The 19,980-nt window shown below is 40.9% G+C and overlaps 1 protein-coding gene across 3 annotated transcripts in view; it reads right to left on the bottom strand.

Moving 5' to 3' along the window:
* PGM1 (phosphoglucomutase 1) overlaps positions 1–19,980 on the bottom strand; it is a 64,060-nt gene that overhangs the window by 16,310 nt on the left and 27,770 nt on the right. For 2 of the 3 annotated variants that reach the window (XM_026006934.2, XM_072730725.1), the window contains exons 2-7: positions 13,167–13,329; positions 12,677–12,823; positions 10,528–10,653; positions 7,924–8,114; positions 6,330–6,484; positions 2,575–2,690 (exon numbers count right to left, since the gene is read on the bottom strand). In XM_026006934.2, the coding sequence (XP_025862719.2) occupies positions 2,575–2,690; positions 6,330–6,484; positions 7,924–8,114; positions 10,528–10,653; positions 12,677–12,823; positions 13,167–13,329 (898 nt within the window). Of the gene's footprint in view, positions 1–2,574; positions 2,691–6,329; positions 6,485–7,923; positions 8,115–10,527; positions 10,654–12,676; positions 12,824–13,166; positions 13,330–18,667; positions 19,516–19,980 lie in introns of those variants that run through there. The other variant, XM_072730724.1, reaches the window with a different exon arrangement.

Here is a 19,980-nt window from a genome sequence, read left to right on the forward strand (position 1 = left end):
GCAGTCACCAGAAAGGAACTAGCAGGTGGAAATTAACTCCTCTATAAACAAGGAGATCAGAAGTTCAGTTAAATGACTTCAGCTGCCACTCATTCACAGCAGTAGAGACCCATAGCTATGCAGCTTGGTTTTTAAAATGTTTATTTCAGAAACATTACAGAACAATTTTCTCTTTTTTCAAAGGGAAAGAGAGCTTGTGGATCATTCTCATGATGCATTCTTTCTTTGGATAGAAGAGACATCTAAGGGAAGATAAAATCATGGTTGGCACTTAGTATTTGAATGGGTCAATAAATAAAGAGGTAGAAACTTTAGCAAGAAATAATTTAAAGTCTAATGTCTGGGTTCAAAGAAATCAATCCCTCAAATGAACAACAAACTTTCGTGGCAAATTTGCCTGAGTACAAAATTAAAGGGGATTAATTATCCTCATTATATGGGCTAAACAGTATTATGAACTGTCCTGAAAGCTAACATAAATGAAAGCTATTTCCAAAAAAAGCACAGGGTCCAGTTCTCTAGAAATAATCATTCCGCTCTAGTCTTTACTTCTCAGTTAGGTCATTTGGAGATTTGGGCTCAGTTCTGGACATGATCTAAGGGGTCCAATGAACTTGGAAGCATCTAGAAGCTGGTAGCTGGGTATATAAACAATGTGAAGTGAGGAATGACCAGGGAAACTAAGGATGGGTAGCCTGGAGAGGAGAGGACCCATAAGCTGCCTTCCAGTAGGTGAAGCCCTGTCATGTGAAAGGAACCACTTGCTGTCTCCAAGTTTGTTCTCAGCCAGTCCATATCAGGGACTCCTATATGGCTCCAGGGTTTGGACTCACCTTGCCCAGTGCTTCCCACATGGATCTGTAGGGCCAAGATGTTACTAGATATAATACACACACACACACACACACACACACACACACACACACGACAGAGAGAGAGAGAGACATACAGCTAAGTATGTTTAGGTAAAACTGTATAAAGAGGATTCCTTACAGTAGAATGTTTTGGAATCTTTGAATGCTAATTTTATTATGAATATCCAAGAGAGCTATATTCTAAGTTTCCCAATCTCTACTGAACTCAGAACCCTGTTCTGGAATTAGTATCCTTCCACACACCCATACACCCTGGGAAACCTTGTTCTAAACTTTTCTCCCTTTCACTATGTTTAGCATTGATACATGTACAGGGGGTTAGGGAACCAAAGGTTAAGACATGGTCCCTTGCCTTCAAAGACAGCTTCATCTATAAAAAAGAATGACTGAAAGCAAGCCTGTACTTGATAACATTGGGAAGGGGTGGGTATTTCATGGAATAAGACCACCTCATCGGTTCGTGGACATTCATCTGGTATCCCATGGAGTAACGTGGCATCATCCATATTTATGAAGTAGGATAGGGCTAAGCAGTGGCCTTGTATTCCCTGACCAAAGACAGAGAATGTTCAGAAACCATCAAGTCTTCTTGGTGGACACTGTTCAACCCCAAGATTCATCTATCTTTCTTATATTCTCCAATTCTATCAAATCAATTCATTACCAAGGAGCATTACAATTCCCTCAGGGATACCAAATTTCTAAGAACTTTGTACATAGATGTCTCAAATTTACCAGCTCATTCTACCCATCCTATGCCAGATTTTGTAAGAAATGAAATAAAATCAGCATTCTCCTTTCTTTAACCTAGTATGAACTACAACTCAGTTGCAAGGCTTAGAGAAGGCTCGATTTTGATCCTTGCTTTGCTTTGGTACTGAAGGACCAAGATCAGTCCTTTTACTTCAAAATATTGGGTAAAAAGACTAAAGGGCCATGTGCCTGGATGGATGTTTCAAGAGGTGAGAAACTGATGTAGGTCGGAGGAGGCAATAGGGAAGGTCATGGAAGTTAGGACTTCAGTATTTGGACAGACAGGTAGAGAGGAGGAGGGAGAGCACAGAAAGTAGGGTGTAAGGGTCCTGAAACGTCTCCCCAGCATGCCACCACGTTCCCCTCTCTCCTCAGACTAACAATTTATGCAGACATCCTCATGGACAAGGACATATTTTTAATTTCTTGACCACCTAGCAAATGTTCCACCCTAACAGTTTCCTTTCTTTTAACCGAAATGAATCATAACTTGTTGCCACAGCAAACTTGGGCCTGTGAAAGATAAAGATTTAATGCTGCACTGAAACCTCCTTTTAAATAAAAACGAAAAACTGACTCGCTCCACCATATTTCTTTCCAGAAAGGAAAACATTTATAAAAGTTTCCTTGACCACGGAGGGAAGAAACCTATGTTTATCGCTCTGTTTAATCTCTACAGACGCACTAACCATGCCGCCCAGGAGGCCCCCAAACTTCCTGTCTTAGTGGATGCAATCCTCTGGAAGTAAAATTAGCCTTCCTCAGCTGAGCACACTCATGGCTTTTCAAATGTGTACACTTCATCAGGGTTGTTATAAATAAACTGCATCTTGATTTAGGCCACATCGGCCACGGGTGCTATTTCAGTCCAGCCTTAGCAGTGGGAAGCGTTCCCCACAAGTCATGTTTACAGGCAAGGAAACGATAGCACAGGCCACGCACTCACCAGTCCCGAAGCTCTCTTCCCCACAAAGGGACAGTTTGCTTGCATCCATCAAATTCCCGAAAAACTTCCAGCCAGTCGGGGTTTCATACAAAGCGATCTTTGTAGCATTAGCCACCCTTCAAAGGCATGAAATCAAAGTTACATCACAGCAGGACTGTTAGCTTAGCCACGTGAAGGAGGAAAACTAGCAACCATTATTGTAATCAAGGGTCCCATTTAGCATTGCTCAGAGGTACACATAATTCTAAGATGGGTGGAAAATCGTAGGAGAAAACTTGTGCACAATGGGCCATTATACGTGGAGTCAGAGAAGGGGGTAGAAGAGGAAGAAGGAAGAATTAATTCAGGTCACTGAGTTTAATATCTTAGAAGAAGCAACAGTAGCAAAAAAGTGCAAAGCTAATTTTGAGGCTATTTAAACTCAACATGTTTTGGATACAGACTGCATCTGTCACCACTCCATAGAGAACAAAAGAGTGATGTTATGCTGCAATTAGAATCACAGAATCATAGAATATTGGGTCTAAGAGATCACCATTTTACAGAAAAGGACACAGGGTGTAGGAGGTTATGTGACCAGGCTAAGGTCACACAGCCAGGATGACCAACGGCCTGCTATTCAGCTGCCCAGTCAATGCTCCTTTCATTTCACCAGAAGGCTCAGAAAGGACAGAGTCTAGGGGGTCTCCCATTTGTACAACTTCCGCACACTGCTCCTTGGTCCCTTGTCCCCTTCAACACATCTTTTACTCCTTTCTATGTACCTGTAGACTATTTAAGACTTTTAAATGACTTTTTTTTTTAAAAGATCCCTTTCCCTCTGAAAAGGAGGAATAATCTGCATTTCATTCACTGTTTTAATAAGTTCTGCCTTCCAGAGCCTCGGTGTCCATCGAAAGATGAATGGATAAAGAAGATGTGGTTTATGTATACAATGGAATATTACTCAGCAATTAGAAACGACAAATACCCACCATTTGCTTCAACGTGGATGGAACTAGAGGGTATTATGCTGAGTGAAATAAGTCAATCGGAGAAGGACAAACAGTGTATGTTCTCATTCATTTGGGGAATATAAATAATAGTGAAAGGGAATATAAAGGAAGGGAAAAGAAATGTTGGGAAATATCAGGAAGGGAGACAGAACATAAAGACTCCTAACTCAGGGAAACGAACTAGGGGTGGTGGAAGGGGAGGAGGGCGGGTGTTGGAGGGGAATGGGTGATGGGCACTGAGGTGGACACTTGACGGGATGAGCACTGGGTGTTTTTCTGTATGTTGGTAAATTGAACACCAATAAAAATTAATTAAAAAAAAAAAAAAGTTCTGCCTTCCAGAATGCTCATCTTATTGCTAGCAAAGCAATGTCAGATGCTAACATTTGAGGAGAATTAAATCTATAATCTTGAAAGCTCAAAGTACAATAAACTTTTACCTGGGTAATGAGTTATTTCCATTGTGATTCTATATTTAGATTATTAATTTTTCCAAAATTTAGAATTAAACTGCTCTTGGATGACACAGAATTAGACCTGCTAGGTCTAATTACAACAGCCTGGCTGAAACCAGCTCACAACTTCAGGTGCAGGATGTGGAGGCAGAAGCACCAGGTTCTAATTCTAGCTCTGATTTAGCTATGGGGTCCTCAACAAGACAGCTAACCTCTCTGACCTTTAGGTTCCTCTTCTTTAGGATAGGATTGCTGTGAGGATCAATTAAGATGGTAAATGTTAAAAAGCTCCATGTAGAGTATAAACCACTCTATGAATATTAGTCATTAATTTTTTCTTAGCAGAAGGAAGTCAGCACTAATTCTATAACACACACTTCTCCCCTCCCCCACAGTAGGAAACTACTACATGGCCCAATTGGGCCCATTAGAAGCAAAGGTTCTGGGTTCAAATTCTGACTCAGCCATTTACTAACAGGGTAATCTCAGGCAAGTAACTTTATTTCCTTGTCCTTTTGTTTTCTCACCTGTAAAGTAGGATTATAGATAGCATTGACCTCGCGAGGTTGGCTTGATAATTAAATGACTTAAAACACAAAGTACTCAGTGTCTAGCACAAGGCCATGTTCAACAAACATTATTTATTACTAGAAGAACCTAGCTATATCCATTTTGCTTTCTTCTCTGACCTTGACCTTTTATTCATTCACTCATTCCTTATCCATTCATTCAGCAAAGATTTACTGGGTACCTAACACATTCTAATTAACATTCTCCCTAATCTGGGATCCCTGGGTGGCGCAGCGGTTTAGCGCCTGCCTTTGGCTCAGGGCGCGATCCTGGAGACCCGGGATTGAATCCCACATCGGGCTCCCGGTGCATGGAGCCTGCTTCTCCCTCTGCCTATGTCTCTGCCTCTCTCTCTCTCTGTGACTATCATAAATAAATAAAAAAAAAATTAAAAAAAAAACATTCTCCCTAATCTTCATATATTATTTCTTATATTTTTGCAATTGTTTTACATGCAGTCTCACAAGACACCTTACAGCCTTTTTAAATGAGGGGCTATGAAATAATAAATAAGCAAATAAATAAGCAAATCAGAGATATCAAGTGTTTATTGTCACTGGTTCCTTTCTTATAAAAACTGAATATAATTTTCCTTAACTATTTGAGCTTTCTGTTTATTTGCATTTGGGATAAATGAACCTTTACTGTGTTTGGGTATGGATGGGCATTCAGCAAGGGCTGGAGGTGGAACGTCTTTCTGAAAGTTCTTTGATACACTCATCTTACTTCAAATCACTTTTTTGCTCAAACTGTGCACCTGTGCTAAAGGACAGTGATGATTCCCTAGAATGATGTCTTCAGGGTAGTGAGGCCGCCAGCTGTTCCTTTCTTCATTAACGTTTGATTGTTCCCTTTTTTTTTAAAGATTATATTTATTTATTCATGAGAGACACACACACAGAGAGAGGCAGAGACACAGGCAGAGGGAGAAGCAGGCTCCATGCAGGGAACCCGACATGGGACTCGATCCCAGGTCTCCAGGATCATGCCCTGAGCTGAAGGTGGCGCTAAACCGCTAAGCCACCCGGGCTGCCCTAATTGTTCACTTTTTAAAGGTGTGTTGAGTGTGTGTCCTACTATGCACCAGGCACACTATGGGATATAAGTGAATAAATAAGATAGTCTTTTCTCTGTAGAAGTTTACAGTCCAGCAGAACAGACAGTTAAGCAAACAAGCTATCAGAACAGTGTGGTAAGTGCTGGAATGGGAGAAGTGCAGGGTCATAAGGAAGCATGGGGAGGGGACATCTAATCCAGAAAAAAACCCACCCACTCTTCATAAAATAAACACTAATATGTGGAATATAAAAAGCAAAACAAACACACAAACAGACTCTTAAATACAAAGAACAAATGGGTGGCTGCCAGAGGGGAGGTGGGTGGGGGATGGTGAAATAGGAGATGCGGATTAAGAGGTACAAGTCACAGACATGAAAAGCACAGTGTTGGGACTATAGTCAGACATATTGCAATAACATCATATGGTTATGCGTAACCATAAGATGGGGACTCCATTTATTGTGGTGAGTACCAACAATACATAGAATTGCCGAATCAATATATTATATGCCTGAAACTAATAAAACACTGTATATTGATTATACTTCAATAAAAAATTTTTAATACAATAAACATTTCGCATATACTATATCTCAGATGCTCTAGCTGCAAGGGGAAGAAGAATGTTCTTAACATAGAGAAGAGCCTGGTGAGGCAAGAAAATGGAGAGACTTACCTGTCCAGGGCCCCACTGGTAGGCATACTGCGGGCAAAGCCTCGGACCCCAGTTTGCTGGAAATATGGAATGCTGAAGATGTTGGCAGCAATGACAGCCACGGAGTCTGAAGGGTTCACAAAGAAACCATGCTTGCCAAGAATCATGTTTCGATCCTTTGGGAGAAGGGGGAATTCAAAGGAAGAGCTTTTAATAAAACTGCTGAAAAAAAACAAACTATCTTACATTGGGGCAGGGGAGGGGTTATAGAATTTTAAATGATAAAATTTAAAACGGATACTTTTATTCATACGGGGTTCTAAACACTGGACTTTGTTTCTAATGGATCTGCATAGTACCACGGTGCCGAAGGCATCCCCATGCCAAAAATCTAAAACTGTTTTCAATTAAAGTGAATTGAAACTCCTTCTGAACCGAAAACTCTGTTCTTCCTCCAGAGGCCAGCTGACTTTAACCTCCCAGACCTTTTCCAAACTCTGGAATCAATCACCTCTCTCCCAGAGGAGAGAAGAAATTGAAATAAGAAAGGAAATGTTGGCTATTCACATAGTTTGGTGAGTCTACCAGGCATCTTTCAAGGGACAAAGCAGATTTCTTCAAGAAAGGGCTCCTAAATTGTGACCCCTTCATTTTGATGCAGAAACCAGCAAAACATGCTGCCACCATCACTGCTTCCTTGGTGCCTGGTATACAGGAAGTACTCAAGTAATTCAGAGTATGGAGGAAAACTCCCATCATGCACTGCTTCAGAAAGATTCTGAAAATTTTGATATTGGAAAGTTAATTTTTTAAAGAAATAATGGATTCTAGCTGAATTTAAGGAACAGAGCAACAAAAACTTTTTTCAGCTAAGTATATGTGTAGTGCCTACCATCTCTAAGTACCAAGGATATAAACCTAACTAAAATACATCTCTTCCTTGTCTGTTAGTCACCAGTGTAAATAAAACAGCCTGTTTATTATAAAGATACTAATTGTAGAGAAAGAATAAAAGGTTAATTCTCTCATTATAGTTTTATCGTTTAGCTAAGGTGAATGAACAAATGGGTATATTATAAGGCCAAAACCTTTTCCAGGGGTTGAATAAACCTAGGATGGATTTCTAGAACGTGACCAGCTCATGAAGCACACCAGTCATCATATCACAACTGAGCCCTGATCACCCTGCCACTCTTAGAAAACATGAATGTCTAGGGCAGCCCGGGTGGCTCAGCGGTTTAGCGCCACCTTCAGCCCAGGGCGTGATCCTGGAGGCCCGGGATCGAGTCCCACGTCGGGCTCCCTGCATGGAGCCTGCTTCTCCCTCTGTCTGTGTCTCTGCCTCTTTCTCTTTGTATCTCTCATGAATAAATAAATAAAATCTTTTAAAAAATTTATTAAAAAAAAGAAAAGAAAACATGAATGTTTAAAACTAAACACATGGGACAGATTTCAAGGACTCATTCCTGTTCAAGAGAGTCTTCTAATAACTTAGCCCTGACTGTCACTCACTCATGAAGTCCACAGGACCCAAGAGAAGCAGCCTGCTTTTTCCCACTTTGAAGGACCAGGCCTGGTCTATAATCATAGTTCACTTAAACTCACGTGTACCCACCCCATCTCCATCAAAGGCAGCCCCAAAGTCGTGTTCTCCTGTTTTCATGGTCTCCACCAGGTCAGCAGCGTAGGTAAGGTTGGGGTCAGGGTGGTGGCCTCCAAAGTCCTCCAGAGGGACACAGTTAACTGCTGAGTTTGCAGGGGCGCCTAGCTCTTCGCAGAGGATCTTCTTCACGTATGGTCCCACAACTATGGAAAATGTAAAATGAAGAATCAGAAAATATGACTTATTAAATAAAGCACATCAGGATCAGGGGAGGAGGTGGAGGCATTCTAAGGAGAATGGCATGAATGACCATGAGAACATGAAACCTCTATTCAGGGACTGGTGGAGAAGTAAGTCAGGCAGAAGGATTTAGCAAAAGGAATAATGAGAGGTTCGGTTGGAAAAGGTAGGGCTAGTTGAGGACAGCAAATAGGGGAAGGGACGGGAGCTAACTTCTTTGAAGGACCTATTGCATACCTATGCCATGCGCTTGGTGACCATTTTCACCTTCAAAAACAAAAAGAGCTCACAATGCGATAGGGCGGAGTGCTTACAAGCTTAGACTCTGGAATCAGAGTGTCTGGGTTCAAACCCCAGCTCGGTTCATCATTGGCCATACAACTTTGGGAAAGTTATTTAATCTCTCTAGGTCCCCAGCTACCCTATCTGCAAAATGAGGATAATAATAGTAGCTAACAGAGTACTAGCTCACAACCTAACAGGGTTGCTGTGAGGATTCAGTGAGTTAATAGATAGGAAGCCCTGAGAACAGTATCTGGTACGTATGTTATAAATGTTTGCATTATGATTATCACCTCTACTTTATAGATAAGAAAACCAGTCTGAGTTGAAGCCATGTGCCCAAATTGTCATATCCAGTAGGAGTGGGAGCTGGGATTTTGAGCCCTAATCTTCCCGCTGTACCCAGCTATCAGACAAACTCGTTAAAAACACAAACCATAAACAAAAAGGAAGAACTACGAACATCAGGAAAAACCAGTCATATAACGTTTATGGCGACATTCAATACAATTACCGAGAACATTCATCTCTAAAACGCTGAGAATGTGTTTTCATCAAGGCAGGTACTGACACCAGTATAGGCCACAGAGCTCAGAGCAGTATAGAATATGCATCTCCAGTTAGGGGCCACATGTGAAGGAGGCTATGGACACACCATGGGATAAGGTCAGAAGAGCCAGGGCTATGAAGAATATGGAAACTGAGGCATTAGAGGAACTCCTGAAAGGCCTGAAGAACAAAGTCTACTTCATGACCAGCTTCTCCTACCCCACAGCCTATCACAAGCCCATTCTTTTTGCTTTTTCATTTCAAGTTTTTATTTACATTCTAGTTAGTTAACAAAGTCCATTCTTAAACCATTCTCATTTCCCTACCATAATATATAATATGCTTTACGACTTCACGGCTTTGTGGCAGCTGTTGCCTCAGCTGGAAATGACCACCCTACCCTAGATCTTTCTTTCATAAAAGCTGAGTTGGCTGCCAAGTTCTTCCAGGAAACCTTTCTTAATACTGCTAGTCAAGCTATGTCTTCTTCCACACCACAAAGAGAGTACTTGAAATTCTATCGAACCCTCATTTTGTTGGCCTGGCAGTGGTTTTTCAACATTATCTCATCTCCCCAAGCATCGTGTGAGTCCCTGCCTGCCTGCATGTGCATATGTAGTAGAGTGCTCAACACATGCCTGTTGAATAGTTCGAAATGATGAATCGTATCGTCTAAGTAAGGAAGTAGACCCATCCTGTGGGACTCCAAAGGCAACTGTGGACCCAAAGGTGAGGTTCAGGGATGGAAGATTTCAGCCTATGGGAAGAAGGTTTTCTAATTGTGGTTTTGCAGTATAATAGGAGGCTCTGAATAGCACCATCAAAAGGGTTCAATTACAGAGAGAAAGTCTTCCCAACTAGGCAGGCAGCTAGATTCCAAAGCTAGGGAGAATCCTTCCCGCTCAATGACTCTAAGATTCTAAATTTATTAAAAAACAAATAAACCACCTCAGTGCTGGGGAATGCCCGTGTTCTTCCATGTGAGAAAGCCTCATGGTTCCAGTTCACAGTGATGGCTGCTGTCTCAGCTGACCCAGCCACACACCCACAGAGGAAGAAAAGGGAGAGACACCCAACTGTTGTTCCTGAATTTAATCCTCAGCTTGCTCTTGTAAGCTCTGCTCTTCTAAGAAAAGGCACATGTGGGGGCAGCTGAGTGGGGTATGGGACTCAGGAGCATTTTTACCTCATCTAGCAAATGACACCCAACCCCTTGGAAGAGATGGGGGTGTTTAGGAAGAATGTAAGGTATCTTCTGAGGGGGAGGAAGCATCCACAGAAACAGTTGCACTCAAAACCTGACGCTTAATGTGGAAACTCTGATCTTCGCAGCCCTACTTTACCATGAGGAACGCCTCTACTGTTTTTGCTGCCAACAATTAGATGTTTATCTATGTGAATAATGCTCTGATATGGTTGCAAAATCACCATTTAGAAACCCATGCCACAGAGAGTCTTGAGAAAAGGCATGTTAAAGCATTATGATATACAAAGTAGAGAGCAGCTTCATATCTCTGAGAGAAAGAAAGGAAAATGGCTCCATACCTCCATGCATGGCATCTATACGGATCTTAAGTCGGTTTGGACCAGAAAGCAGTTCTTTCAGTGCATTGAAATCAAAGATGTTTCTCAGCATTGTAGCATAAGCCTCCACTGAATCCACAATTTCCACTGTGAGAATAAAGCAACATTAAAACATGGGAACTAAACACATTAAGAAATATTATCCTCAGGGCACCTGGGTGGCTCAGTCTGCTAAGCGTCCAACTCTTAATTTCAGCTCTCAGGTCATGATCTCAGGGTAGTGAGATTGAGCCCTGTGTCGGGCTCTGTGCTGAGCGTGGAGCATACTTAGGCTTCTCTCTCTCCCTCTCCTTGTCTCAAAAATTTTTTTTAAAAAAAGAAACACTATATTCTGAAATGATTATATTTCTGTAAACCCACAATAGTTATTTTAAATGGATAATTATCAGGACATCTGGTTGGTCAGCAGTTGAGTGTCTGCCTTTGACTCAGGGTATGATCCTGGAGTCCCGGGATCGAGTTCCACATTGGGTTCTCTGCATGGAGCCTGCTTCTCCCTCTGCCTGTGTCTCTGCCTCTCTCTCTCTGCCTCTCATGAATAAATAAATGGATAATTATCAAGTAGCTCCAATACACCTGGGCTGTTACATGATCTCTTTTTTCAATACTAACAATATTCCTGAGAGGTAAATGTTATTAATCTTATTTTATAGACAAGAAAGCTGAGTCTGAAAGGTTAAGTAACTTGCCCACACAGCTGGGATGGGGCACACTTCGGGTTTTTTTTATTTTATTTTTATTTTATTTTCTTTATGATAGTCACACAGAGAGAGAGAGAGAGGCAGAGACACAGGCAGAGGGAGAAGCAGGCTCCATGCCGGGAGCCCGACATGGGATTCGATCCTGGGTCTCCAGGATCGTGCCCTGGGCCAAAGGCAGGCGCGAAACCGCTGCACCACCCAGGGATCCCCACACTTCGGGTTTTTGACAGAGTTTTGCCTGACTGTAAACTCTGCTCTGCTGCTACACTCACTCCTCGCCTATTACCGTAAGAAGCATATTTTGGTGTCACAAGTAACAGAAAACGTAATGCCCGCTTTTCTTTCCTTTTTCTAGGCCAATTTCCATAGGACTTAATGGTAAAAAAAAAAGCAGGGAAAAAATTTTTTAATAAACCACTTTTCACATGCACTGCTGAAGGAATAAAACAAATATAAGGACTTAGTATTGCTCTGGTAGGACATGCAGGGGTCTGAACATTTTCAAAACATTAAGAGTTTAAGCAATTCTCTACTGGTGTTTTCTAAACCCTAAGAATGTCTTCAAGGTATACCAAGGTGCTAGTTTATCTTTGGTAGGGTGCAACTGCCAGCTCTTGATGTGTAGGTTCAAACAAAAAAATGCATTCCATCAAATTGCAATCCAGAGGAATGAGTACATGTTGGAACAGTCCAAACGCAAGTCCCATTACTAACCATCTCATCCTCGTGTTAATATGAACAATGTTATAAACATTTACTCCATCAGTTACCGTTAATACCTTGGCACTCAACCACAAAGTGTCTACCACAGTTTCCTATGTAGGGAGTTTCAATTTAGCCCCCAAGAAGGCTTATTTTGACTTTAATGAGTTTTAAGGCAGGAAAAAAAAGATTCAAAGCCCAGTCTTCGGAACCATTCACACCTGAGTCTGAATCTGGTTACCACTCACTGACTATGGGATCTTGAGCCTGTCGTGTAACCTCTCCCAACCTTTGTTTCCTCATCTGGAAACACTGAATTGAGACAGTGCTGGCCTCACAAGGGCTCTTCAAGAATAAAGCAGGATAATGCATGTTAAGAGCTCAGGATGCAATAAAAGCTCAATAAAAGTTAGCTATGAAGGTCATCTTACAGGTCTTCTGGTCAAGGCTATGCATTTTATGGCTATGGAAGCCAAGGCCGAGAAAGTTGAAAAGGATTTATCCAAAGTCACAGGGCTGATACCCAGCAGGGGCCAGAGAGCCCAGGTCTCTGGATTCCCAGACCGAATCGCAGAGCTGCTAATGAAGGCATGCAGAGGTTAGTGACCATGATCTTTCCAAAACTGAAGACCCATTTTATTAAAACCTTGGAAGGCAAACTGTTGAAGCTGGAACTAGAGTGAGCAGAGGCAGGAAAGTCAACGTGCCTGTGAATGGTTTGAACTTGTTTTCCAGGTCAAACTGCTGCTTTCCCAGAACTCCAAGGTCTACTTTCAGGTCAGGGCAAATTGCATATTCTTCGATTGTCTTGCTGATTTGGAAGATTTTATCGGTTATTGCTTCTGGAGCGGGACCTGGAAATCAAACAGTGAACCGTGGGTCACTTTGTGGAGCTGACTCAAAAATGCAAAGAACACAGAGCTTGTCAATTCCTTTTCACCAGCACATTTGCCATTCCATCATTTAGGCAGCAAAGTATCAAAATTTTCTAGAAGAAAATATCATGTTAATGAGCATTCGTGTATGGCTTCTCATATTCAGGTACAGCAGAATAAGAAGCATTCTACTTTCACTGAAAGGAAACAAAGAACTCCTTTCCTAAGGATCAGAACCAGAACCCTGGCCTTCCAAGGCTTCAGTTATTAGTTTATCCTAATGAACATAAATTGACTATCCTCAAAATGACAGCAAACTCACCTCCATTGGAAATATTAAATTTGATTCCGAAATCTCCATTGGGCCCTCCTGGGTTGTGGCTGGCTGTCAAAATTATCCCACCAATGGCTTTGATCTTTCTAATGATGCAGGATACAGCAGGGGTAGAGAGGATTCCATTCTGCCCAATAACCAAGCGACCAATCTAAGAGAAGAAATTCAGAACACACACACTTTAACATCGATAAATCCAGAGCTACTGCACAAAAAACACCAGAACAACATGCAGATGGACAAAGAAATAGTATTGAACCAGAAAAGGTGTTCTTTAACAAACATCTTTATCTTGGGTTATTATTATCTTATTATGAAGTAGAATATTATTATTATTAAATAGAATCAGCATTGCTGAACAAAGCCATTCCTTCACACAAAGCCATTCCTTTAGATAGTGTTTTGGGACTCTGTAGTTTTAAAATAGTGTATGGTCTGGGGGAGCTCTAAGGCTCTGGCAAGAAAACAGAGTATTTGAAAGAGTCTTTCCAGAACAGGTTCATCATTTTCGCTGAAAAATTGTTAGAAGAAAAAAAAAGAAAAATTGTTAGAAAACCCACATTTTTATCCAATTCAATCATACTTTTAAACTACATTGAGGGAGAGGATATAAGTTTAGCTAGTTAAAGGGATTCTACACAAGGAGAAGGCTTTATGTAAATTAGAATTTTCTTAAAAAGTAAAAAGGGCAAACTTTATATGAAGAGTTTTACAAAATGCACCTCATAAATTCATCTTTCTGGCCAAGCCTGGATTTTGATATGGTGGCTTCCTCAAAGCAGGACATACCCACCTGTGTGTGGGTGTACCTGGGTGACCTGCCGGGCCTACGGCAGAAGATGCTGGCAGTTATTCCTGATTAAACCAGTCAGAACCGCCCACAGGAAAGGGCTACAGGTGGTAGTTTGCTGTGTTATTAACTCATCTTCCCATATCGCTCACAGATGCTATTAGCACAGCTCCTAAATCCTCCTTCACTAAAATATAATTTATATTTGTTTCAACATGACCCAAGTTGGAAAAGATGAAGTTCCATCAGTTCCCTTAACATGCTTGGAGAAAACCTAACTACTGCATAAAAAGATTCATAAAACTAGGAGTTTGTGCCCTCATTCCATTCTCCGTTTTGAGAGAAGAAAGGTACAGGAATGTTTTAAACTTTTCTGGTTGTTATTTCTTTTTACCCAGCCCAGATAAACAGGCTTGAAGAAATAACTTATGGTAGAAAATGTATCGATGATACTTGGATTCCCTGGGAAAACTTTCCTGGTACTGTTACCTTTGCCCCCCTACAAGTCACTGAAAGCTTGTCTGTCTTACCATCAACCCTTCAGCTGTCGACCACCTCCCAGAAAGCAGCCAGTTCATTTCAGTTGCTTCTTGGCTTTCATTTGTCCATCTCAGAACAGTGTTTGTTAGACTAATACATTTGTTATGCCTTGTCTCTGTAAGGAAGTGGTGATAACCAGGGTAGATGCTATACTGAGGCTCCTCTATAGACTAGAGGGACCTGTGGATGGTGTGAAATCAAGATTAATGATTATCCCTGAGCCACAGATTGCTTTCTAAAACCCATGGCATTTTGATTCATTCTCATAGCTGCTCCCTCATACTGTCTTGTAGATGAAGAAGCTGAGGTCCAAAGTTATGATGCTGCTCATTTGTCTATTCTTGCATCCATCCAAAAGCAATAAGTGTTTATGGAAAGTTGGTATGGGAGGCACTGGGAGAGATGACAGGGCAAGGTCACGTGGCAAATTAGTGGCCAGCGATGGCCACTAACTCAATACAGTGGGAACAGTAACATCTCATCCTTCCAGCAGTTTCTGGGTGTGGTTTTGATAAGAGTGAAAGTATATGGTTGAACAGTAGGAGGAGCTTAATTAAGGATGGCAATTTAATTAGCCAGAGTGGGGATGGAGTTATCTGGAAATTGTACTTGCACATCAGGCATACTGACATGTACTCGGATTTTATATGTATTTGGTATGGAAAGGGAGACTGACGAATGAATATTAAGCTGCACCACCCGAGTCACCTCTTACTCTACCATTCGTTATTGTGAAATCTGCAGTCAGTAATGGTCCAAGAACAAGGGGAGTATATTGGGAGTAAGAATAAGAAAGTCAAGAGACCAGAGCAAGGAAGTCCATGGTACCTTCCTTCTCTTCAGCCTAAGAAGAGGTAACAGCTAATCCAAGTCTCTACTCTCAAAGAAGACTCTCCCCTGTGAATCCCACTTGGGAATATTAATCCTCAACCCAATATAGAGGAGATATTACTCTACTACCCTCCTTCCCTTAACAATGTCTGGAGCACTGCCACAGCTCCTGACTCAGGCTCCCCTTTCTCTCTTCCACCTGTACCTCCCTTATTCTACCCTGGCTGAATCCAGCCTTCCAACTCAGGCCCACCTAGTTCATCTTTTTAAACCATACTTCTGCGTCTCTCCTCTACTCAAAAACCTTTCCTGTACTATACGATACAGATTTTCCAATTCTAGCTATAGACACAAAAGAAGCAGGGACTCAAAGAGGTAACTTGTATACCCATATTCATAGCAGAATTATTCACAATAGCCAGAGGTCCATCAACAGGTGAATGCACAAACAAAATATGGTATACACACAGAATATTATTCAACCTTAAAAAAGGAATGCAATTCTGATACATGCTACAACATAAATAAACATTGAAAACAATACCTAGGTAAAATAAGCCAGACACATAAGGATAAGTATTGTAGGATTCCATTTACACGAGGCACATAGAAGAGGCAAATTCATGGGCGGAAAGTAGAACAGAGGTTGCCAGGGGGTGGGGAAGGAAAAATGGGAAGTTACTGTTTAGTGAGTAGAGAGAGTTTCAGATAGGATGAGAAAAAAGCTGTGGAAATGGATAATGGTGACAGTTCCAGAATATGGTGAGTGTAATCAATACCATATAAGTGCACACTTAAAAATGGTTGACTTGCTAAAATTTTATGTATAGCTCACCACACAAAAAAATAATTTAAAAAAAAAATTTTTTTAAAAAGAAAAATCCTTCCTTGTCTCCCAAGTGTCAACCAACTCACTCTACCCAGTACTCAAAGTCCATCAAACTTTTCCTTTCTCCTCCCACCCCTCTTTCCCAAGTGACATAATTCACACTACCAGAAAGGATACCTCACTGTTTACCTGCCATTTTGTACTCAAACACAACAGAGTGCAAACTAAATTTCCTTTTAAAAAGTAGGGCCTGGTAAAAAAAAAAATAATAATAATAATAATTAATAAATAAATAAATAGGGCCTGGTGTTTTCTTATATTTCACAAAAAAATAAGTTCCATTTTCTTGCCCTGCTAGTCATACATACATATTCTTATTTCTAAACATATCTCTAAGTTTAAAGTTCTGGGGACCAAAATGAGATATCAGTATTATATACAGGGCCCCACTAACGTCTTATTTTGTACATTACAATGTCCTGTACTTCTTAGCTCACAGAAGCATCATGTAAAAAAAAAAAATTCCTGTAAATGCAGACAGCTCTATGCAAATAAAAACAAAGGGGAAACTCCTAATAAGGGCAAATTATGTTCCACGATCTATAAGTGTCCCAGATAAAAGTGTAATAAAAAGAAAAAAATGAAATGATCTTCATTTAGCTCAATAGGCTGAAAAGCCTTCCAAGAATCAGCTTAAGTGTAGAGTGGGTATTGACAGGGGTGAGGAAAAAACACTGACTTCTCCCAAAATCTGTGGCAATGAATTTTCTTTCCTTTACATTTCCTCCCTAGAGCTCTGTCCACAAGCAAAGGGATGTGAAAATAGTCAGAACTGAGGATATGTTAGGAAAAGAAGGAATCAGACCATCTAGGATTTGATAGGCTTTATCAGATTAAAGTGCTTTATTGGTCCTCTAATAAATGTTTTACATAATTCAGTTTGGTTGCAGGACTGCTTTAAATGCAACACTATTTTTAATAAAGAATGCTCTTGAGAAGATTTGAAAATATTGCTTGGCTGCCACAGCTCTAACAAATAGGCAGTTACCATATTTAGTCAATTATTATCACTTAAATGTATTATTTAGCAAAACTTCAGATCGTAAATCTGAGCAAGTCTATAGGGTCTGCCTAAATTACACATTCCTACCACCTCTTCCACATCCTTCAGCTTCATACAAAAATGAAATGAAGTCAAATATATCACAGCAAAGGGGACAGTGTACCAGATCCACTCAACGATCTAGATATATGCGAAGAAATAATGTTCCTTTCGTTCTTTCTCTCAAGATTAAAAGCATCTTAATACCATTCCCTTTGCAGCTCTCCTCAAAGGTGAAATTTATAGCATGTCACATTTTATCTTAAAAATGTGTATGCTTCATAATAATTTCATATTTGAGTGCTTTATCAGCAATTTTTACATGAGAGGCATTCAGATTCCGCAACGGGGTAGGAAGGAAACTTTGCATTATAAACAATAGGATCTATAAACATTTTAAAATTTAATTTGGTGGTGTGTTTTTGTTTTTAATTTGGGTTTTGCAATCACATCTGCTTGGCATATTATTAAAATAGACTGACAATGAATGCCCAACACACTTGGTTGCCATGCTAAATTTTTATAAATTCTGAGGGACCGTGTGCTCCAAATTATTGCTAAGTATAATCGAAAACACTAAAAATATGTTTTTGGTGACATGGAGGAATCTGCAGAGCCAAAACAGAATGTCCTGATGCCTACCTTCCTGCAAATCCTTGAGACTGGTGCAAGATTCCTTCTGATTTGGCTAACTAATTCAGCCAATGCAGTTTTTCACAAAGCAGAGCTCCTAGCAGAGCCTCCTTATATTATAGTCTTACAGGAGTTATTAACTCTACCCTACTGCACAAATTCACCGCACACAGGGCTTCTTTGTGTCCAAGGTCATTATAAGCAGGTTCCCCTGTAACAGGTCCTCTTGGTAGGCTTACACCTAACATTTTCCAATTCCCTCCTGGCATTTCTGCATGACTACCAGGATCCACAAACAACAGCATGCCCTGGCTTTTGTTCTCCTGTTTGACAAATGACTGAACTTCAACAAGGAAGCCATTGAAAGAAAACAAAATCCTTCTCTCTCCACCACTCATTAGAGCCTTCTTACACAGGATAGGGTACCCCTGGGGACTAGGTTAGAATGTAGATAAGACAGCTGAAGGCTGGGGGTGTGCTTTAAATGTCTCAAAAGCAACAGGTATTTTTTTCAAGCAAAAGGCAAAAAGTACAACACATAAGGAGCCGAATTTACATTCCTATACCCTAATGTGACTAATGTAATTTCAGGAGTAATATCCCAATATATGTTCTCTGAAGTCACAACAAAACGCTAACTGGATGTTAGTAGAACTGAAGTGTAAACAACATATTAATCTTTGTACTTTTGTATATTTCTGCAAAATGAAGAAAGAAACATATGTGGAGAGCCAGATACATAACAATAATTATCGTATACCAACCCCATTGGCGGCTGCCATCTGCACTATTGTTTCTATCGCCGATTTATTAAAATACCTCCCATCTCCACCAACCACCATTGAGGATCCCTGGCGATCCTTAAGGTCTATGGAAAAGAACAGACTTTGGATGAAATTCTCCAGATAACATGGCTTCGCCTCAAAACAATAGGTTTTCTTCCGTAATCCACTAGTTCCTGGTTTCTGGTCGTAGTAGGGAGCAGTAGCAAAAGTCAACAGGGGGAGAGGCCCTTCTTCCATTTTTCTGTATTTCCCAGAAATCCATTCATCAAAATCACTCATCTTTCATTTTCACCACTTGGCTCAGCGGGTGTCCAGAGAACAGTCAAGGGTCCTCAAAATAGTTTGTCCGATCTGAAGCTGCAACAGTGTCATCTGAGTAACTAAAATAGAGGTCGTGCCTGGACGATCACTCTCAATGAGGAAGCTGGGTTAATTCCTTGCTGTCGTCACCCCTTTTGAAAAGTTACGGGCCACACGCCCACCCACACCCACACCACATCTTCAGAGTTGTTTTGGTGAAGACACTTCTGCCCACATAACCACGCCGAATACCCTTCAATTATTTTTGCCTCATCTCCCCGTTAGATAGCTCCAAAGGATACTGCATGTGGCGGACTTTAGTCACAAACACCGGATCCCTGCCAGACTCCACTCTCAGAGCCCAGGCAAAGATGCAGCCAGTGCAGTCCCAAGAAACAGGCTCCTGAACAGGACACCCTGGTGTGGCTCCCTCTGCTCCCAACACTCCTTAGAGCAGAGCCTCTCTGGGTACTCATCACTGAGAAGGCCATCTGCTGCTACAGTTGGCCCATGCCATCTAGCAAGTTAAAGGTCAATCTTAAAATGGAAGTGAGGGATCTCAGTTACCTCTGGTTTCCTTATATCACCATTATTTTGATACCCAAGTAATTTTTTTACAAGCCACATGCAATTCCAGTTGGAAGGAAGTCATCCAACAGAACAGATTTATTCACTGCCCACCAAAGGATTTAACAAAACAGTAATTCGGCTCTAGAAGAACCGATATCTACAAATATGCCCTGAATGATCAACACCTTGGTCAGTCCCTGGAACTTAAGGAAATATGGGAATGGAGATACACCAAATCCTTGAAAATGTAAGCAACACAGGGAGGGGAAAAAAGTATTTTAAGTGCACGAGGTTTGATCAAGTTATTATCTGGAAAAATAATACAAACTTAAGATTAAATTTTGTTTTTGTTTTCTCAGTCTTATTCATTCATTCATTTATACATGGGAGACAGAGAGAGAGAGGCAGAGACATAGGCAGAG

This window comes from Vulpes vulpes, chromosome 12 (assembly GCF_048418805.1).
Source record: "Vulpes vulpes isolate BD-2025 chromosome 12, VulVul3, whole genome shotgun sequence".
NCBI classification, from domain to species: Eukaryota; Metazoa; Chordata; class Mammalia; order Carnivora; family Canidae; genus Vulpes; species Vulpes vulpes.